This window comes from Pogoniulus pusillus, chromosome 30, assembly GCF_015220805.1.
Source record: "Pogoniulus pusillus isolate bPogPus1 chromosome 30, bPogPus1.pri, whole genome shotgun sequence".
Lineage (NCBI taxonomy): Eukaryota > Metazoa > Chordata > Aves > Piciformes > Lybiidae > Pogoniulus > Pogoniulus pusillus.
Window position 1 is genome coordinate 9,292,897 of NC_087293.1, and position 20,992 is coordinate 9,313,888.

Sequence of the window (20,992 nt, forward strand, 5' to 3'; positions counted from 1 at the left end):
GAGTCAGGAGACACATCTGAGCTGAAAAGAGATGTTGACACGTGCGCCAAACTCCATCCTCTTCTGTGGCTAATTCAAGGATGTGCTACCCAATCCTCCTTAAAAAGGGAGGGAGGAATTGTGACCCAAAACACACTAACAAGAGTCTCAATGAAACAGCTTCAGGTAATAAACTGCACAGATTAAAGTGAGATGTGCAAAAGTAACAATCTGCCATGGAGATACAGAAGACTAGAACAGTTCTAGGCCACTCTGTGCAGTTAGTTTGAGACCATAATGAAAGCTGCAATTACTCTTTACTATTTGAGTTGGTTTTTAATAAGAAAAAAAAAAAAAAAGAGAGAAAGGCAGGAGTTAGCTAAAGTTGACAGGGAGCATCTCAACCTTTTTGGGCTAGTCTTTTCCTATAACCACCACAGCTGTATCCATGCTAGTGCCAAGCGATCTGCACAGCTTCTTTCTCAAAACCCGAGCAAGTTCTTTGGCCAGGGCCACAGAAGAAGCTACAGACATGTTAGAGCAACCCACTGCACTGCCTCCGACAAAGCCACACAACTCTGGTAACAGCAGCTTAGCTCCCAGCCCAAGGGCATGTCTCTCTGCTAAGCGGTTGACACCTTGTCAGAAGATGAAACCTTCCTCTAAGGCACAAAGAAAACAATCTAAAAGACACCTTTCTGCAAAAAGTATTTTTAGAAATGTCTGATATGGATATATCCATCAGTTCCTAGAGAAGTAAAGGATACATACTCAGTGCAACATCAGCTTTATTACCATCTTCTGATGCAGTGCTATTTGATTACCGGTTAAGCATTTCAGAGAAGACGTTTCTTATATAAAACAGGGAAGAGATCTTCCCCCTTTTCTTGTTTACGAAAGTGGTGCTGAAAGAACAGAGATTTTAAGCTCTTTGACCTGATAGAGAACAAGCAAACATTTAAATTAAAAAAAAAATCCAGAAGGAGCATTTTATTCCAATTTTGACTAAGAGCAGTGCTCTGGTTAAACAGGGTACTGTACACTGCTGTAGTCTCTGTTACTGAGACCACAGAAAGATCTGTGCCAACTCAAATCAGTCAGCCAACAAAGCTTACCTGTAACTCAGTACCTGTAAAGTAACAGGTCTCCAGTTAACTCTTCAGAAATGGTGAAAAGACACAGGCTGCCTCGGTTGAGCTTGCCTTGTGTTAAGTAGTAAATAATATAAAGCATTTAACAGCTAATGATTTTCACAGCTTTCTTTCAAAATGCTAATGATCTGCAATGGAGTACTATAGCAGCCACTTCATCAGTAATAAATATAGTCTTTATTTTACAGAGACATTGTCTTCAAGTTTTTAATTTAAAAAATACATCACTAAGCCACCTCTCTTGCTGCTGAAGCACACAACCAGGATGTTGTTGCTGTTTGACCTATCACATAGGCAAGCATGTAAGATTGTCCTAGAGGGCATTAGCTGTAACAGCAGCAGCCTTCAAGACATGAGGAGCAGAAGACATTGACAGTCACAGATCCCTTGCTGATGCCTTCCAGCAGCAAGTGTGGCTGATGGCTCACAGCCATTTTCATCTACACACATGCCAAGCCTGCCTTGGCAAAAATTCCAACTGGTAAGAATTCATCTTTAACATAAAGGACCTGCATTGTATTGCCTGCCTATATCACAGATTTGGTTCTCCGACAGTAATGTTACGAACATCCAGGAGATGCCAAGTGCTCAACTCCCATTTATGACAGTGGGACCACACCATGCTGGACAGACCTACAAGGCCAGGCAATAAGGAATCTACTTTCTTCACTGCATGAACTCCATCACTACAGTTTGAAGCTGCATATGAAGGTGACTCCTATTTTTGGAACCACTATGCTATACTTCAAGCATTCACAGTAAATAAATAGCTTCTGATGTGGCAATTAGCATAGGAAGGTAATAAAAAATTGAGAGAGCCTTTACTTACACTCCTTTAAAATCCTCTGGGAGACCCCTCCAAAAATCAGCCATCAACTATAAAAAGGTACCATCTTATATTCTACAAAGTAAGTAATGTCAAACATTGATTTGCATTGTGAAGTTCTGTCTTTGCATTCCTAATTGGCATCACTCTAGTTGGTCAAAATGCATCCTCATCTGTCTCGGAGTCATTGCTCTGAAGAAAGCAGCCAATTTGACCATTCCTTTCCCTCAGCACCAGTGCATTTAAAGTTCATTGCCAACATGAGACACAACACTGGAAAAAATAGATTCCTATCACAAATTGAGACAGATAGTAGCATCCATCTCAAGAGAACTCTGTTAGCACTGGGTTGTAAAGAGCAGTCTGACAAGCAATCAAGCCATTGGATGTAAACTCAGAGCACAGAAGTACATCTGCTGTCATAAAGCTAATGCCACAGAGCAGAGCAAGAAATTTCATTGTGAAAGCAGAAGCACAACTCAGCTGATGAAGTTTCTGTGCAAGCCTTTAACTTCATGCTCAACTGGCACTGGTCACTAAGCAGAAGTATTCAAATTTTAGGGAGGGTTTCCTCTTATGATACAAAAGTTTTGGCAATCTAAGATCAATTATTCAAGCCTGCCTGGGAAACTGTCATAGATACTTAAATACTGCAAAGCAAAAAGGTAGTTTTTAAGGAGCTCAGAACACCATAAGCCATCCACTAAAAGCTGAGGGAAGTGATGACGGGGGGGAAAAAAAAATGTCCACTGACTCCTTGTAGAGCACTCAGTCCAGAACAACAGAAAAAAAAACACAAATAAGATGAATTAGTGTTTCAGCCACGGATGAGCTGCAATGGAGGCTTTGCTTCTGTCTCCATAGTCGTACAACAGTTCTTCACCTGCTTTAATGTCTCTGGAAGCTATCAGTATGAGATGAGGCACACCATCAATGTCATGGAGCTTAGTCTGACAATTGCCACATTTGCTGTGATTAATCAGTCTTCCCAGACGATTAGTTTCTTTTGTAGCATCAACACTGAAAGAACAAGAACAGTGCAGGATTGCTGCATATCACAGTCACGCTTGTAGGCAAAAACAAAGCGCAAATGGGATAAAGAATGTGGAGTGCACACAAGGCTTGAAAAACGAAGGAGAAACAGAATGTTACAGAATATTTCTATAATTAAACAGACAGCATAGAACAGCGATGCAGGTAAGCTGAAGCAGTGCTGAGAGACTGTTAGCACAAAACCCAGAAAACCAACTTTGGACTATGATTCTGAGTTGTCCACTTCCAAGTAGCTCTCAACTGATCACAAAGAATAGCAGAATCCAGATGTAGACCATCAGCTAAAGACTTGACACCTTAAACACTCTTCCCTCAAGAACGCTGTGCCCAAGCTATGCAATACCACTGGGCAAGACTGCACACATCTGTACTTACAAGGAAGGCTGAGAATGACTTAAATGCTACATACCCAACTTAAGAGACCTGGATACTGAAGTTCTAGTGCCCCCCACTGCACAAAGAGTTGTGGCAACTACCATTATGGCATTTAGACAGCAAGTCACACATAGGCTGCTTCAAGATAATACACAGGTTAAGTGACCCACACTCCAGTAGCAGTATCAGCCAAAAGGAAAGAACACAGGCTTTGAGAGAACTGGAGGTGGAGCAGAAAGAACACAGGCTTTGAGAGAACTAGAGGTGGAGCAAATGAAGCAGCAAATACAGTGACAAAGCATAAACATGAGGTGGGTGTCAGGTACTAGAGAAAGGAGGAGACCCAGTCAAAGGCAGATGTAGGTTTTTCTTCCAGCGAGTTTGACCATGTTGCTTTTCAAACAAAAATCTTGCAGCTCAGGAAAAGAGTTAATTTTACATAAGAATACACTCAGACAGAAGTCCCAGGCAGAACCAGCAGTTTCATCCAAGCAAGTCCACATCTCCACACAGCTTGGGCTTTACTTCAGAGAACAGGGCATTGAGTCACCTATCATTCCTTTTAGCCCAGAGATATAGGAGACTCTTGGGCCATGAAACAGTGCTCCAAAATGATTTTCTAATTCATGGCTTACATTCACAAAAAAAAAGTAATGAAAACAAGAAAAGGTTCAGCAGCATTCAAAGCCAATGTCACCCAACAATTACCATTAAGGGAAGAGAAGCTTACCAGTACGTTTTGCTGAGGTACTGAAAATAGTACATATAGCAGCCAGTGGATGGATCTTGAGCATAAACAGCTTCTCTTTTTTTAGCATCAGTGATCTCTATGAGATCCCCATGATATTCCACTACAAATTCTCCTCGATTAAAATGTTTAGTAGCAATTACTCCTCTTCCTTTGCCATCAATGTAATCAATCTGTTGAGTTGAAAAGAAAATATCTGTGTATATTGCAGACAAAGCTGAAGAAGCACAATGCACAGCAGTGTGGAAGAAATACAGGATGAGTTTGGGATGCACCCTGAGTTACCAGGTATTTTAATAGAAAATCTTCTTATCAGTGAACTAAGAGTTACTTAAAATAAACCATACACAGAGGAGTTATAAATTTTTCTTTCTAACTACCTATTAGCTGAGGCAGTGATCTTTGCCATTTCAGAGGCACCATCACCATTAGCTGCACAAGTCAGAGGAATAAAAAGGTCACTCATAGAAATTACATTTATTACCCACCAGTATGCTTTACTATTCCTGCCTCCTCCTGTAAATTGGAGAATTCTGATAAGTTTTCCTACCATTGTTATAGATGTGACAGTGTCAGCCACAGGCTGCAAGAATCACAGCTCTTCTGCACTTCCGGGGCCCTTTTCTGCTTAAAATGCTAAAAAAGGCGATCAGAGTAACCCAAATGGGAAGCACTTGGTCCCAGTAAGTAGTATTTGCTAGCAGTGGAAGGAAAGCCAGTACAGCCCATTATCCCAAGAGCCATAATGAAGACCCACAGCAAGTGGCTGTAAGCAGGCTAAGAAGAATATCTGTCACCATACAGACAGTATATAGAGGTGCCAGCCTTTGAACATATCACAATGAAGAGACTAGAGAGAACTCAATTTCTGGAAGCTAAGCCAAAAAACGAGATAGAAGGAGAAGTGCATTTTCAGTAAAGACTATAAATCCCCCTCAATATTTATAACTGAGGTTGCACATACAAATCCTTCAGAGCCAAGGTTCATCCAACTGAAAGCACACGCTCCAATTCTGCTGCACTATTGAGACACTGCAGCACTTCTGAGGCTGAGCTCTGCTACTTTCTGCATAAGCCAATGAACAGCAATATACTGCAGAAACAGTACACAGCTACTCAAGTCAGCATTACAATTACCTTCATTCCTTCTTCTTTCCCACTTGTAATTAGCTCATTTATTTTCCTCCTCTCCTCAGTCTGCAGTAGATACAAGAACAAACCATTGTTGACTGATTTTATAGCTTATTCTACAGCTGAAAGAAAATAATTAGCTAGTGGCACTCTTTTTCCAAACCATCCCATATTTCTAGCAAAATTGGATGGTAAAGAGATTTCTGCCCCCCACAAATAGACAAGCAGCTAGATTCTGTCGAAGAAATTGATCAGCATTTCCTAGTGTTAAGTATCTTCCAAACATTACTTCTAGTGCACAATGTTATTTATACTCGGCCATTGAAAAACATTTACAGATAGTTACACACTTCCTCAAGCATTTAATTCACCACCACCCTTACAAATACTGTTGTTGGGTTTGTTTGGTTTTTTTAAACAAGAAACACTACCTCCAATTCAGATTTGCTCTTCCTGGAACTTCTTCTAACTGGGTAATAATCTGTCACTTTACGATTTGGTGGTCTTCCTTGTGTTCTAGAGGATAAGAAAAGCAGAGAATGCAGGTATTTCAAACTATTTGTGAAGTTACACCTCTAGCACAGAGATATCTGTAAGAAATTTTTATGTGATCAATAATAAACCATCATTTCTTATCAGTTCACTTCAAGTCAGAAGCTACATCGTCTTTTCTCCACGCTATTTCTATTGCACTAGCACTAATTCTTTAGCAATGAGAATGAAGTGTCACTGGAAACCAACCGAAGGTCACACTGCAAGTCTGAAGCCCCCTTCGTGCCTTGCCAGAAGGCACTCTAAAATTTAGGTCATGAAAACTGTTTGGCAAGGAATTCATTAATGTGCTGTTGCAGTAATGTGACCTAACAAGAAAGCATCAGCTGAGCCAGCAAGCCCCCAGCTGCTGTTTCTGACATTCTCGTTTGTCCATAGAAAAGCAGGTCTTAGTGGCTCATTAATTACATTTTTTGATCCCATAAGTGATCAGCAAGTATTTCACTGGAGATAAAATACACTAACTTTGCTTTCAAGAAAGCCAAACATCCTCTGCAAGGCAGATAAATACTTCAGGTGCTATTTTGTATTCTTCAGACATAAAGATAACAATGAAGTTTCCTTTAAGATTTGCATGTACCTTCATCACAATAATTTGCTTTTAAAAAAGACAACAAAATAAGCACAACATTTATTACAGGTCTGAATGTAGCTTTTGAGGGAAAATGCAGATCAAAGCATCTGGTGCAAAAGAACAAAGAATAAAAGCTTCAAAAAATTGAGAAGTCACTTACTTTCTCCTTGGTCCACGTTTTGCTTTAACTGTCTTTTTCTGAGCTGGCTTTGCATTGGCCTCAGCAACACAGTCTGAAGGCAGAGGAGTCTTTTGAGTTTCTACAGTTTCTTGGTTTTGATCAGAGGGCACTGAAGTATTGCACCCACTTCCTTTATCCTTCTGGTCTTCTGGTTTCATAGCACCTTCAATTATATTGCCACCATTCCTTTTTTCTGGTGACAGGAAAATAAAGTAAGGCTCTGAACTGGGGATCAACTACAGGAGAGTGCTTTAAATGAGTTCTAACGGTCTCTAGTTCTGTCAAATAGGAGAAAGAGGACGGGAATGATACAGTCTCTTTCTGCTAGAGCCCAGTTAGGTTTGCAACCCAAGAGTCTGCTTAACCTGAACATGCAGCACCTTCAGTGCAAGGTTTGAAAAAGCTGAGTCTGCATCTGGCATCCCAAATTATCATATTGCCATAAGCTAACATCCTACATTGAAGGAAAGGAAGCCTCTGGATGCCACACTGCTGAGACCAGTAGCTGTGGATGCTGGTACCAAGTGGCCAGTACTACTCAAACAAAATCCGCGGGAGCTAAAGAGCTTCTGGCACTTACAAGAAGTCAAAATCACACAACCAGTATGTTCTCAGTTGCATGTCTCCTACCTTGATATAACCACATCCTCCCTCTCAGTCAACTGATTTAGAGGTAGGCTAGAATGGCTTAAAGCTGAGTAAGGGTTTTGTTTAAAGCTGATCACCAGGTTTAACAGTTGTTCCATCTGCTAAAACAGATGCTTCAATCTCATAGGAGAAATGAAGCACAGCTGCAAGATCACAGCAATTGGACATGCTAAAAGCCATTTTCACTTTCTTGTCAAAACTGGGGGGCTACATCAGGAGATGAAAGCCTAAAGTTTCCAGAAAACCTGACACTCTGAGCGGGGCTTAAATACCTGCTTGCTAGAAGTGTTTGCATGAAAATATTTTGACAAATTCCCAAGGTTATTAAATGCACCTTTAAAGATAAGCTAGCTTCCCTTTCCATCCCCTTCCATAAACTCATGAAACATTCTCATTTCCAGTCACTACAGTGAAGCAGCTATGAAGCCTGGGGCTCAGCTTCCACAATCTGCTCTTCCTTTTCCCTGTCTTTATTTCATCCTGAAATTAAGAATTATTTCTTCGTCTACCAGTACCCCTATCGCATTTGACTTTGAATTGCCTTTATATAAATCAGCATAAAGTAGTCAAATTATAGACTAAACCAGTTCTAGGGAATGAAAACACTGAGGACACTCTAAAAAGTTAGATTAACTGCCAAACACTGCCCTGAAGAATCAGAGTAGAAACAGAATTGCTGGGAGATTAGGGCATACTGACTGCAAAAGCATTAGCTTTTTTATACCTAGAGAGACAAACATAACCAGACAGAAAACAGAGGGGGAAAGAACTGGTAAACTCTTGATCTAAGATTGGAAAAGGATAAAGGCAGCATCATCTTTGTAGAGTCCCAGTTTGCCAATAGATTGGCAGAACTGGGAAAGCAGCTGGGCCAGAGGAGCTGCCTGGCCTTCAATTTGCGGGAGGAAGCACATTTAATGAGACAAACAATCCAAAGTTTGTTCTTACCATCTCCTTTCCTGTAGGTTTCACTTAATGTTTTGCCCTGACATTTCACCTCGTGATACATGACAGAGTTTTCCTCTTGAAGTGGAGAGCGAGCACCAGGAGTTTTGTTAGGATTCAGGTAGCTGTAGATTTTGGATTGACCAATAAACACATTCTCCTAAAATAGACCCACACAAAAACCAGAACTTCACAGAGATGTCAAGAACCTCAGGTTAGTATCCACAACACTCTGCAAAGATCAGGGCTGGCTGTGATAATGCAAATTATGCTGCTTTAATGCATCTTCCTTGCTGCTGTTGCTATTTCCAAGTGAAAACATAACGGTGCTAACAGGTCTTTACTAATGTAAACTCAGTCCAAGAAGACTTTCAGATGAAACGTGGCAGGATAGGGTAGTCATAACTAACTCCATCTTCCCCCTTGTGTTTCACAGTATGAACTCTGGTGCTGAAACAACACAACCCTGGCCTCCTCAGGAGGAAGGCAGCCTCCAAGAGCATAAGCCAAAAAAAATAATTATAACACAGCAAAAACTGCCCAAGCTTAGAGCATGCCACTCATAGCCAGAGAAGTATGAGCTTACCCATAAACTCTCATGAGGTGTCAAATGTTACTGCAGTTAATTATATGCTCTACTGAGCAACACAGAAAACAGGAATCAGTTTTGCAGTCTGCCTTGAGTGCTACTTCTCAGAGTAAAGCAACACTATCTTTTTATCCACTATATTTCCACAAAACAAAGTGTAAAAGTTGTCCACAGCAAAAGAAACATTAAGGAGTCTACATAAAGCACTTTGGCCCATCCTGGAAAATGGCAAAGCCCTCTGGCGCAGCAAGACACCAGAGACTAGGGTCTGAACACTGGCTCAGGCTCCAAGAACACCAACGGTGAGCAGTATCAAATTTAGCAAAGTTTAGCAGACTCGTGTCACCTTTGCTCTTACAGTCCCCTGCCACCTCACCAAGTTTGGCTGTGCTATGTATGTAGGGCATACAGATTCCAATCATGAAATCTCAGCGTCTGGACAAATAGATGCAAATTGGCCAGAATGAGTTTTTCTTGGCTATAGTTTGACTCTGAAAGCACTTTAACAAACCAGTTAAAATAAAAACATGCCTTTTTTTTTAAAACAAAAGCATGCCAAGGTTACCATTAGTAAAAAAAAAAACTCAAATATAGCTCGATGCTCCAGTGTAAGTAGTCATACAAACACTAAAGAAGTAAACAAAGCACACAATAGAATACATTAGATAATTTTAATAATTAACATAATCATGAGTAACAAAGTTAAAGCATACATAATACACACACAAAACAAGACCAGATAAAGGCTCAAATCTTACTCCACAAATAAACATTAGTAAAGATTAAGGGTACAGTCGAACAGCTTAAGAAAAAGCAAGCGAGGCACTCCCTGAGCCTCTACGCTTCCGAAAGACTTACAAATGACACAATTTGCTCATTAAAATAAAATGGGGCATTTAAGGATTAAATAATACAAAAATCTATTTTAACAACTGCAAGCAGTGGACCCTGCACTGCAAAGGTCTCGAGGTTTGGTGAAGAGTTTAAATATGAGCATTTGTGAAGAAAGCCAGCAGAAGCGAACTGCAGCAATCCACCTGCCAGCAGAGATTTCGGACTTTGAGTACACCATTAACAGGAAGCGAACAACTATTTTTCCCAGCACAGCCTCCTCCCCTCATTCCCAGCTCCCTGCCTGCTGTGCTCTTGGCGCTACCGAAACGCGGCTGCCACGTCTTTGTCTGTGCCAGCTTAAGACCCTCGAAAACAGAGATTTTTCTCAGCTCAGCGAGACATACGAGGGGCTCTCAAGCAGCTCTAAGATTTGATGCAATAACCACGATTATCTTCACAGGGCATTAAATTCAAAGCCACGATCCATCTCTGACCAACTGCCTGTAACAAAACTACAGGGCAGGCAAGATGGCACGGAGGGATTGCTAAGCCCTGGGCCTGACTGCTCACTGACAGCCTCGGCAGCGCCTCGTGCTTGCAGGGCAGCAGCGGCAGGGCAAAGGGAAACGCAGGGAAAGTCGATTACACTTAAAAGTGAACCGATTTCTGAATGACCAGAGAGGCCCCAGAAGGCCGGTGCCCGGGGCCCTGCAGCTCCCCTGGGCAGCTCTCACGCCGGCACTCTCGTCCTAAAGGGAGAAGCTGAGGGCACTGCAGACCCCATGAGCCACCCACCCTGCTCGTCCAGGCCCCGGCAGTGCTTACCCCGCCGGCCCTGGGGCGGCCGGAGCCCTTCCTCTCAGCGTTCTCGGGGCTCGCCTCCTCCGTGCCACCCGCCCTGGCTTTGGGCATGTTCTTCCCTACGAACAAGGTGGAAAGATCGGCGCCTGAGCCATGTCTGGCACAGTCACCCGCGGTCATCGCCCGGCCACCGCCGCCTGCGCCATGTTTAAAGGACTGGATGCGGCAGGGCGAGCCGCAGCGGCCCAGCCCCTTCCCGGCGAGCTGCGCACACCGCGCGGGGGAGGAGTCCCGCCGGCCCCGGCACCCCGCGCCTCCCGGGAGGAGCCTTCGTGCCGCGGAGATGCCCCGCGCCGCCCGGCCCCCACCCTAAGCGACAGCCCGCTGCGCCGCTGGCCTCGCTGGGCCCTGGCCCCACTCCTTCTCACTGCAGCGCCCGCACACCTTTAGCCATGATCGCGGCGGCGCGGCCCGGTGTCCGGGAGCCCCTTACGGCCAGGCTGCCCGGACAGTCCCCGAGGAGCTCCCCCACCGAAGCCAACCGCTCCGCAGGGAGACACCGCGCTCCCCTCCGCAACCCCATTGGTTTAACAGCGTGACAATAACCGCGTCCGCGCCCTCGATTGGCGCGCAGCGCTGCACCCGCCCTCTCCAAGTCACACGGAAGGTGATCACTACTCCCGGGAACGGGGTTTAAATGTGCGTTCCCTGTGCGTTGATTGGTCCGTGCGAAGAGCAAGCGGCGCTCTGATTGGCGGCGCGGGAAGGCACGCCCTTCCGCGGCAAAGCCCCGCCACGTGGTTAGGACGCCCCACCAGGAGCGGGCCCCGGCGGTGCCTGGCGGAACACGGGGGTGGAGGTCTAACTCGTCTGGAGCCGTATCAGCACCGCCTAGCGCCGTCTCGCCAACACCTCTGCCCTCCTGCACCTCGACGAATTGCACGTGGATCTCGGCTTCTCCGAGCTCCCCTGCTGTGGGCGCACACAGACACCTCCGCCTCTGAGGGACCCCTAACCCCAGCAAAATTGTAAAAACTCCTAATCGGCGAAATTACTAAACTGCTTTATGCAACGTCTATCTTCAGTGTCCCTAGTGAAATTAATGTCCATTAATTCCATCTCTAAAGCTTGTCTAGAGAACAGATAATATCCAAGTATTGCGCAATCCCCAAAGAAAGCTTCAGTAGCCCGTACAGAAGCTCACAACAAGTCTAGCAACATAGAATCCAAAATCAGGGAAGTATGATTGCAAGAGTAAAGCAATGAGGCAAGACAGCACATGGATCCAGGGATGCTGCATGTTTCTTGTTAGTGGATGTCATGGCAGTTAGGAAATCACACGGAACCTCCTTGGTGCCCCAGGTTAAGTAGGCATTTACAATTGTGCAACAGTGTATGATTAGTCATCTGCTAACCCTTTGAAGACTTACTCTAACAGGTATCTGTGAGTGCTCAGGATATGGATCCTGATACATAAGCTGACCCAAAGCTCATGGTCAAAAGGGATGACTTTCCACTGAAGGCTTATCTAAACCCATAGGCTGCTGCCTGCCATACAGGCATTCCCAGAGTGACACAATTGGCCAGTTGAGGATGGCATTACAACTGAAAACTATACTTTTCTCTAAGAAGATCAAGGGAAAAAACAACTATAACAACAACAAACAAAACCACAAAAAAAAAGCAAACCCAAAACACAACTCCCCCCCCAAAACCAAAACAACAGTTGGCTTCACCAAGAAATGCCCAGAGGTGACAATCTCACTCTGCCCGGGATGTCCTCATCCTTCCCAGGGTGTCCTGCTGCAGTGTAGAGTGGAAAAAACATGACTGTGTGTCACGGCAAATGAGATGCCAAAAGGCAGGACAGTGTTTCAGGCCACTCACCTCTTCTTGTAATAGCTTTTTGCATAACCAAGCACGTTGAGAAAAGGCAAAAGGAGCCCAGCTCTTCATTGTCACCATAGTTCCTTATGTCTGCCTCTCCACTAAGAAGGTTCACGCATTTCACACACACACAACCAAATCACATTTGGTGTTTTCCTGTGAACTCCGTGGGACTCAAGGCTGCAGCCAGCTGGCATCATGCTAATGAACGTCGCTATTATGCTATTATGGCAGGTACACCAGGTTCTCCAAAACAGCATTGGAGCTCCCAGCAGACACTGGTCTGATTTTTCCACTCCACACTGTTCATTTCATACAGCTGGGATGTGACTGGGGAAAATCCATCATAAATCATTAATGATTATCTCCTTCTTACAGTAAGTGAGGAACACTGTTCCTAATACCTTGGGCAAGCTCCGGAAACATCTTTGCTGTGGTTTTGCTCAGCCTGGGGTGGGGGTGGGGGTGTGGGTGTGTGTTGGGTAGTTTAATATTTGTCTTAAATACGTGTATTAAACAAAGCAACCGAGTTTGCATTGCAGCTGTGCGGGCCGCCACGAGAGGGCCAAGCAAGCTAAGTCATTATCTTCCCTAGAGCAACAAAGAAACAACGTCATCTCTGACTGGCCTCTACTGCCAGCACGGGAGGATTACTAGGAATTAAGGAAAACGTGCTGGTTTTACCCTCTTAGCTCGCTTCAGGGAGTTATGGGCAAAAAGCCAGCCCCGAGGAGAAGTGAAGTGTTATCACAGATAAGGTATAGCCCAAAAGAAGACGCGTCTCTGCAGTCACCGTGACTCAGGACACTCAACACATGACAAAGTGCCGGCCGGCTCCTCTACTCCAGAGGGAGCAAGCAACACGATTCCCGCTGGCACCAGCTTTAAAACCCAGTGACCTAAATATTATCTCCCGTAGTACTGCAAGAGCAGCTCGTGAGAGCACCACACTTTAATGCGGAAAACGAGAAATCGCTTTGTGGGGGAAGGGATGAAAAATTGATGAGCAAGACGTTCGATTTATTTAGAAAGGAAAAAATCTTCAATGTCTTCAGTCTAAATTAACAACACAGTTAAAAAAATAAACACCCCCACTATTTGCTAAATTCAAATCTCAATTTCTTTTATCAACTAGGTGCTTGTTAAATACTTCCCTGTGACAGCAAGCTTTTGCTGGAGATCTCACATGGCACTAGTCATGTTTGCAGTTAAATTCACACAAATTACTTATTCACAAGATGAAAACCTAACTGTGTGTTTCAGACATTGTACTTCTCCAGTACCCTAAAGGTGACGTTTGTGTTACATTAAGCAACAGTATTTTATGATGTCATATGACACAATGCCAGTAGGTGCTAACTAAATTTCATGGATTATAAAAATATAGTTATGTCCAGAATAGTATCTATCAATGATAAAAAAAGATCACCTTAAGTGCATTCATTGAGATCCTTTTTATATGCAAAATCTTATGAAACAGGATCCTGTAGGTAATTCTACACGTGCTAATTTCACGCTGCCGGTGGGATTACTCACCTCTCTCAGTCGAGGATGATCACAGGCCTGCCAGATAACTATCTTTTCAGCACAAGACATCAAAAACATCACTTTCTTGCCATGATTGTAGGGAGCTGCTTCGATGCTTTTAACGTTAGATAGAGCACACATGAACTGTATTTCATTGTGCCTTGAAGTGCGTAGAGTGCAATAGTCAAGATATTAACTGTTGCTTAAGTATTTTCTTGTCTCTGGCAAGACTTCTGTTGTCTTTTTCTCCATTTAGTGTCTGAAGCATCAGTGATTAATCTGAATTACTTAAGTCCGTTTAATTAACATTACTTTGTCTTTAAATAGCTTAGCCTAAATCTGTCTAATCCTTTATTGGTTGTTTTAATCCTTGTAAAGTTTGCCTAAAGATAAAATAAGTAAACTTATTTAAAACAGAATGGGTAGTAGTGGACATTTAAAGCAGATTTCGCCATTGCCCACACTTCATTGATGTCTGCTTCAATTTTAGTTTGAAGTTCTTAAAATATGACATAGTCTTACACAGCTGGGAAAACATTTTGATGTTGGTCTGAGGACCTTAAGTACTAAAATCATGTCTCTGAAAGTAGACCTAGTATCAGGTTTTCAGTTAGTTATTTCAAGTCATCAGGTTTTCATGTGTAGCAGTCTCCTTGCAGCATAAAATTTCGCTTTAGCAGCTTCCAATGTATTTAAGGGACGACTCATCGCCAGCGCATCTCCAAGGTGTGGCATTCTCACAGGGTAGTCAGCAGTGATGGCCCTCTGCATTGCACCGCTCCCTCACTCACTCTGCCACAGCAAGTCCAAGAAGTTCTTGCGAGAGAAACACTGAAGTGTCGTGGGACTGCTGAGGGAAATCGGGGGAGCTATAGGCATCTCTACGACTGGTATCACCGACCACCCTCAGACTACTCGGAGCTCCAGAGGGCCGCCTCAGAGTGTTTTGACGACGAGCCCAGCGCCGGCTCCACAGGCACACTAATACCAACAGCGGCGGGACGGAGATATGGGGCCACCTAAAGGGAGACGCATTCATCAGACGGAGCAGGGGTGGGCAGGAGCTGAGGCGGCATCACTCATGCTCAGACCGGCAGCCCCTGCAGACAGAGCAGCAAACGCAGCACCCAGCCCGCCCCGGCCCGCCCCGACCCTCCAGCTCCATGGCCAGGCGCTCTCAGGCGGTGCGCACTGCGCCTGCGCACTGCCGCCGCTCCGCGCCCCGGCGGGAGGCCGCTGGCTGGCTTTTTGCCTTCCCATGATGCCTCGGGAAGGAAGCGAATCTCGCGAGAGCGCTGCCTGTCGCGTCTCTCTCCGCAGCCGCCATCTTGGAGGAGCCGGAGTCACGTGACCGCGTGCAGCCGTTCGCCTCCACCTTCCCCTCCCCCACCCACCGGGCACCGGGCTCAGATCGCCGGTCTTGAATCCGACCACCGCCTTGAGGCTAGGACCGCCCGTGGGGACATCGGTTTTTGAGGATAGTGGATTGGCCGCGTGTTTGTTGCTTTTTGAGCGGGAGGATTTTGGTCCCTTCCCCTGTTGCTGGGGCAGGGAGGCACGAGGCGCGGCATGTCACGTGACAGGGAACGCGGGAAGCGCCGCCCGGGCCCGGCGGCGGCGGTGCGGTGGGGGATGGGCGCCAGGCAGCGGCGGCGGCGCCCACGTGACCATGGCGGCCTCGGGCGGAGGGGCTGGGTCACGTGGCGCGGAGCGCGCCCCAGCGGCGGGCGGGGCTGCTGGTCACGCGGGGAGGGTGCGCCGCGGCGGGAGGGGGGAGGTGCGGCGGCGGTGGTCACGTGTTCGGCGCGGCGGGCGGCCCCAGGCCCCCTCCCCTCCCCCTCCCCTGTGAGTGGGGAGGGAGGGCAAAGATGGCGGCCGTGAGTTAGAAAGCGGCGGGCAGCGGGGCCAGCGGCGGAGACTTCCAGGACAGGCCGTGGGAGGAACGAGAGCGAAGAGAGTGAGTCCCGTGCCACCCTTTATTCGGGCGATAGGCCTTTGTGGCCGCTTTAGAACCCTTCCTGCGCGACGGGGTCACCGCGGCGCCCCCGGGGCTTTCCTCCCGTCAGGCTCCTGCCGCCGCGCACCGGGGCCCGTGCTTGCAATACGGGAAGGTTTGTCCGTAAAGGAGGTCTCCGTACCAGCAGCGAGCTCCGTGTTTGCTTTCGCCTCGCAGCCCAGGGCGGGCCGCTCGGCCGCCCCCGCCGGGGGTCCCCGGTGGGCCAGGGGCGGTGGGGCGTGCGGGGGAGGGCGCAGCTGTTTCACTGGAGCCGCTGCTTCCTTTGGAGTCGGGCAAACTTTGTGCAGGGAAGTGTGTGGGGGCGGAGGGGTCTCCAGGACGGCTGGCGAAGCCCCCCGGCTCTGGGGGAGCGTGCAGCAATGGCTGTTTCGGTAGCAGTTCAGCGGGGCTGAGGGGCGACGGTGGGGTTGGCCTCCCTCCCTCCGCCCTGTTCGGTTAAAACGGCATTAGGACTGCAGCCGTTTCCCAGCCCGCGCCGCTCGCCTTTGTGAGCCCTTTCCGCGGCTGGGCTAATTGTTAAGGTTTGAAATGGAGCCGCTCTGGTGAAACGAGGCGGAGGGGGGCGGGAGGGTTGATTTATGGTGCTTGGGTGGCTGTAAAGGCTGCCATGAGGCGCAACCCCTTCGCCCTTCCCCGCGATCTTGGTGTTATTAAAGGGATATTAAGGAGATGAAGGTCTGAAAACAAAAGTCGTCCCTGGGACACAATTACGCAGCCAATTCTAGCCCAACCCGGAAGTTTATGTCGGGAACACGTGTTGGTGGGGAAGGTGGCGAGGCTGGGAACCGGGGACCCTCTGGCGAGGCTGTCCAGCCGCGCTGAGTCCTGTGGGGGCCCCGCAGCTCCCAGGCAGCGAGCGGTGGGGCTGAACGTCGTAGCGACAGAGCCGGCCTCAAAGTCCAGCGACTCTTAACGAGCGCACCTCAAAGAGAGGTTGCTAGGGTGAGTAATTGTTTAACATAAAAATGCCCTTACAGACTGAAGGGGAAGAGGCCTTGTGGGTTTTTCATCTATTTTTTCGGTTGTTTCATTATTGGTTTTAGGCGAACAGATACCACACTGTGCTTGAAGGTATAAATTGCAACGCTTTTATTTTAATCCAGGTGCCCGTAGGGTGATTTTAGACGTTTGATACCTGTTAGACGTGGGGCTAATATTTTAAACACTTAAAAAAGAGATTTAAATGACAAACTGGATAAATTTAGACTGTGGTGTACATTCAGGTGATTTTTTTTTTCCTCTGGAATTGAGAATTAAGTTGGTGACAGACTCCTTTGATTTAGAGTACATAGATTGTGTTTGGATTAAAATTATTTAAATGTAACTGTTTTGCAAGATTTGGGTTTCTTTCTCCCTAAATTGAAAAACTGTAGTTGATGATGCAAAGCACAGACTTCATTACGCAGAAGTTGTGTAATAGCTTGGCATTTGTATTGTTTTATGTCTTCCTTACAGGTCTGATGTATTTGAATGCGATATTCATCTTTAAAAATGAAATATGGGCAGTTTGTCTTGTTGTCCAAACAAGTTCCTCGGTGTCAAACCTGGCCCATAGCTTCTCTTGACAGCTAGTGAAGTAGAGAGCAGATGTGGCTAATGTGCCACATGTCTTGTATCTTCAGGTGGACCTAGAACTGACTTCCAGGCCAAACTAAGGAAGGCCTCTAGTCCTCAGATACTGCTCTTAACATTTGTAGGTTTTTACTTCTTAAATGTTTCCACTATTGGCTAAATCATCATCCTCAAACATCTAGTCTGAAAGCTTAATTTCATGCCAAGTCATTGCATTGTTTGGAAGTTTTAAATGTTACATTTTCAAACGCTGCCCTGACTACTGTGGGTTTTGTAAAACAATTAGGATAGAGCTCTGAGGCAGAGTTGAATCTCACAGCATCTTGAGCTTTACCTCATCTCACTTTACAGGCTTTGACTTTAGAGGAGTAACCAGTAGATGCCAGATAATGTTTTTCTCGTAATTGGAGTTGTCTTGCCCAAAATCAGAAGCTAACTTTGTACATTTGAATGCAGTGTTCACTGGTTTTGAGGTTAAAGCTTGGTGAGTGAATTCAGTAATTAGCTTTTTCTTTTTGATTGTGTGAGTACTTGGAAAGGACCAGAAGGGATTCAGTTTGGTTTTTTACTTTTGTTGTTACCCAGGTTGTCTTTTGGAATCAAAAGCTGTGAGATGAACAGAACCATTCTGGGTACTGAGAGAATCCTGTGGTGTGGGACAGGGGTTGTTAGCAGCTCCTTACATTAAGCTCTGTTGTGAGAGCCTGCAAGTGAAGATGTGAAATTTTTAGATTGATAATAGCTTGTAGTTTAGACAGCCAGAGAATTCAGGGGATGCATGTACCTGTCTTTTCTGTGCAAGCTGAGTTTCTGCATATTTTAAATGGCTTCCAGTATAGTTTCAAGTGAGGTGCATCCCTCAGTCAGTGGGGGAAAAACCCTTCTAATAAAAAGAGAACAAAAGTTGCTGAACTCACATCAGTGTCCCAGGCCAGGCATTAAAACTTCAGTTTGCAGGTTAGGTATGTGACAAAGAACAGATGTCTGAAGGGTTTGGAAATAGCTGTGCCTGTTTGATTGTGGTGTTTGATTTGGGCTGAGTTGTGATAATGTAGTTCGTTAGGATTTTTAAATAAGCGCTGCAAGTATGCAGTCTTACAGTGTGTAACTTAGAGACCTGAAAATCAAAAGCCTTTCCTCTCTTCAGGATTCTACCATTATTTTTCTTGGGGGAAATGAAGAGCAGGTTGCTTGACATATGTTTTAGACTCTCTCTTCTTTTTTTTTTTTTTTTTCTGTTTTGCTTCTTTGTACCAAAGCTAAAATGGAGGGAGGGAGAGAGCTGGGTTGGCATGGATACATGACATACTATTAAAGATGGCATTCTGGGTTTGTGTCTTTACATCAGAAATTTTCTGTAATGTGCAGTGGTAGCAAAGCTGTCTTTTTGTCGAAGTTTCAGACAGTATTCTTCATCAGAACAGGACCTTACAAAAATGCTTGATGTTTTTTGATAGCACTTTTAGAAATGGCAGCAGTTTGGGTTTTTTTAATACAAAGAAATTAACTGAGGTCGTACCATTGTTGAAATTGGTTGGTTTTGGTTTTTTTTTTTTTAGTTTTATCTAGCAGGTTGATGATGATTTTTTAAAATTTTTTTTTGCTCAGTGACATTGAAGAGCCTGACTAAACATAGACAACCTTATCTGCAAGATCCTGCATACTCAGAACAGTTCTTCAACTGATGAAATGTTCAGGGAACAGCTTGTAATATTCACAACTTTTTTATAAGTATTTTCTGTTGGAGATTTTAAAGATGTGGCAAACAGGTCCTTATATAGTATTGCCAAAGCTGAGCTGCAGAGCTTGATAAAGTTGCTTTCGCTTATGTTAACCAAGGAGCCTCCTACCTTGTAAGATTATGGAGCTGTTTCAGTTCGATAACATTTTAGGCTATACTAGTGTATGGCACAGAAAAATAAGCTAAGCTATCACTGTGCAGCTTCTCGTGGTTTTTATGTTGTTGTTTTGGGTTCTTTTCCTCATTTAATTTCCTTACTAAACTAAAACTGCAGCTGGGAGTGTCAGCAGTGGTGCTTGAAAGCTTTACAAAGCCTGGAACTGGTGCTAAATATTCGGTGGCATTTAATGTAAAAATTCGAGAAGTCCAGAATTCCTTTTGTTCCAGTTTCAAACAATGCAGCTTTGTCCCTAGTGTACAGAAACAAAGTAAGTGAAACTAGTCAAACTTTCATTGTCCAAACTGTCTGACAGACAAATAAACAATTGCTGTTGTTTCACTTTGCTTTTTGCTGGATTGTTAACAACCACTAACTTTTAAGACCAGTAAAATTGAGGTTAGCATGAGAGATGCAGCTGGGGGAATTTCTTGGCTGAAAACAGCCCTGCTAAGAAAGGGATGCTTCTAAAACTGAAGATGCTTATTCTGAAATTTTAGGAATTGCTATACCAGTATCTGTCATTAGTCATCTAGTGAAAACTTAAGTGATGAAGGTATTACCATGACAATTTTTTCTTTTCTGAACTTGGTGAAACTGTCTTTAAGATATCCAAGCCATTGTGTCTTTAAAGGTTAAAAATGTCGAGTACGGTGTCACGGTGGATGTGTTAAACTTGGCTTGAAACAGCCTTGATAGGTTGTGGCACCTTTTTGTGTGTGTGGTGCTGATGGTGTGGCTTATTTCTAGCCTTGGTTTTGCTTTGAGTCTCAACTTCATAGAAAGGCTTTTCCTTCGTGTATTGTGAGAGTAGACTAGAAGTTATCTCGAGTAGTATTTTTGTCCTGGTTCTCTAAGTATACAGCCCTAAGCTTCTCTATTTCCATTCCCCTATTCAGTATGGCTGCTTACCTCAAAAAGTTTTGGTCATATCTTCTTTTAGAGGTGGTGTGATCAAAGCTGCATGCAGACTAAATGACACAGCTGACTGGTTTTACATCCTTTGTCCAGTAGGCAGTTTTGTTTAACCATGTTGAGCAGAGGTGTTACACTGTCTTGAAGAGTGCTCATGCCTTTGCTGTTCTTTTGTGTCATACAGTTGTCAATGTTTATACCTTCTCCTTGTCCCAGTACCTTCTATCCACTGCTTCAGTTGTGGAGCCTCCATCTCATCATTGGTGTACTAGAGGAAGGCTTCTCCTTACTATTGGGTAGACTAAAACTAAGAAGAATAAGAATGAAGTGCCTTAGGCTTAGATTATTACAAGAATTACCTGTTCTGTTAAATGTGTTAAGCAATGTGTGAGATGAACCAGCTGGATGTGGCTGAGCTCTGTGTGTGTAGAGAAGGATAAGCAAGTGAGTACTGTTTCCAGTCTGTGAATGAATGCATCTGCAGTGCCAATAAATATTTTTGTGCTGTCCTTTAGAGTAAATGATCAACTTTAGTTTTGATGATTTGGTAGCAGTGGTTGTTGAATGGTGTATGGAGAATAACTGAAGTAGATGACTACTTGGGCTGTACCTTAGAATGTATAACAGCTCAGGTTATGTGGACTCAATTTTTGTCATAGTGTTAGGGCGATAGGGCTTCTTTCTTAAGGCAAAAGATATTATCTTTCCCCTTCATCTTAAAGCCAAGTATTTGGCTTTTTAATGAGTTTTTGCATTGTCTAGAATAGCTTTTGGAAATCAGCTGTGCTT

At 44.8% G+C, this 20,992-nt stretch overlaps 3 protein-coding genes across 4 annotated transcripts in view; 1 reads left to right on the forward strand and 2 right to left on the reverse strand.

Moving 5' to 3' along the window:
• SNRNP35 (small nuclear ribonucleoprotein U11/U12 subunit 35) overlaps positions 1–15,451 on the reverse strand; it is a 44,180-nt gene extending 28,729 nt beyond the window's left edge. Inside the window, exon 1 of the transcript XR_010307817.1 lies at positions 13,811–15,451. The gene's annotated coding sequence lies outside the window, so the exon portion shown is untranslated. The remainder of the gene's footprint in view (positions 1–13,810) is intronic.
• On the reverse strand, positions 751–11,039 carry KMT5A (lysine methyltransferase 5A). The gene is made up of 8 exons (XM_064168376.1): positions 10,832–11,039; positions 10,412–10,506; positions 8,167–8,323; positions 6,550–6,763; positions 5,695–5,779; positions 5,270–5,329; positions 4,115–4,305; positions 751–2,976 (listed from the first exon to the last, which is right to left on the reverse strand). Exons 1-8 carry the CDS (start codon positions 10,968–10,970, stop codon positions 2,766–2,768), a joined length of 1,152 nt encoding a protein of 383 aa, XP_064024446.1. The 5' UTR covers positions 10,971–11,039; the 3' UTR covers positions 751–2,765.
• Positions 15,452–15,578: 127 nt separating the features above from the next.
• Positions 15,579–20,992, forward strand: part of SBNO1 (strawberry notch homolog 1) — a 34,291-nt gene continuing 28,877 nt past the window's right edge. The window contains exon 1 of one of the 2 annotated variants that reach the window (XM_064168984.1): positions 15,579–15,758. The gene's annotated coding sequence lies outside the window, so the exon portion shown is untranslated. Of the gene's footprint in view, positions 15,759–16,667; positions 16,761–20,992 lie in introns of those variants that run through there. The other variant, XM_064168985.1, reaches the window with a different exon arrangement.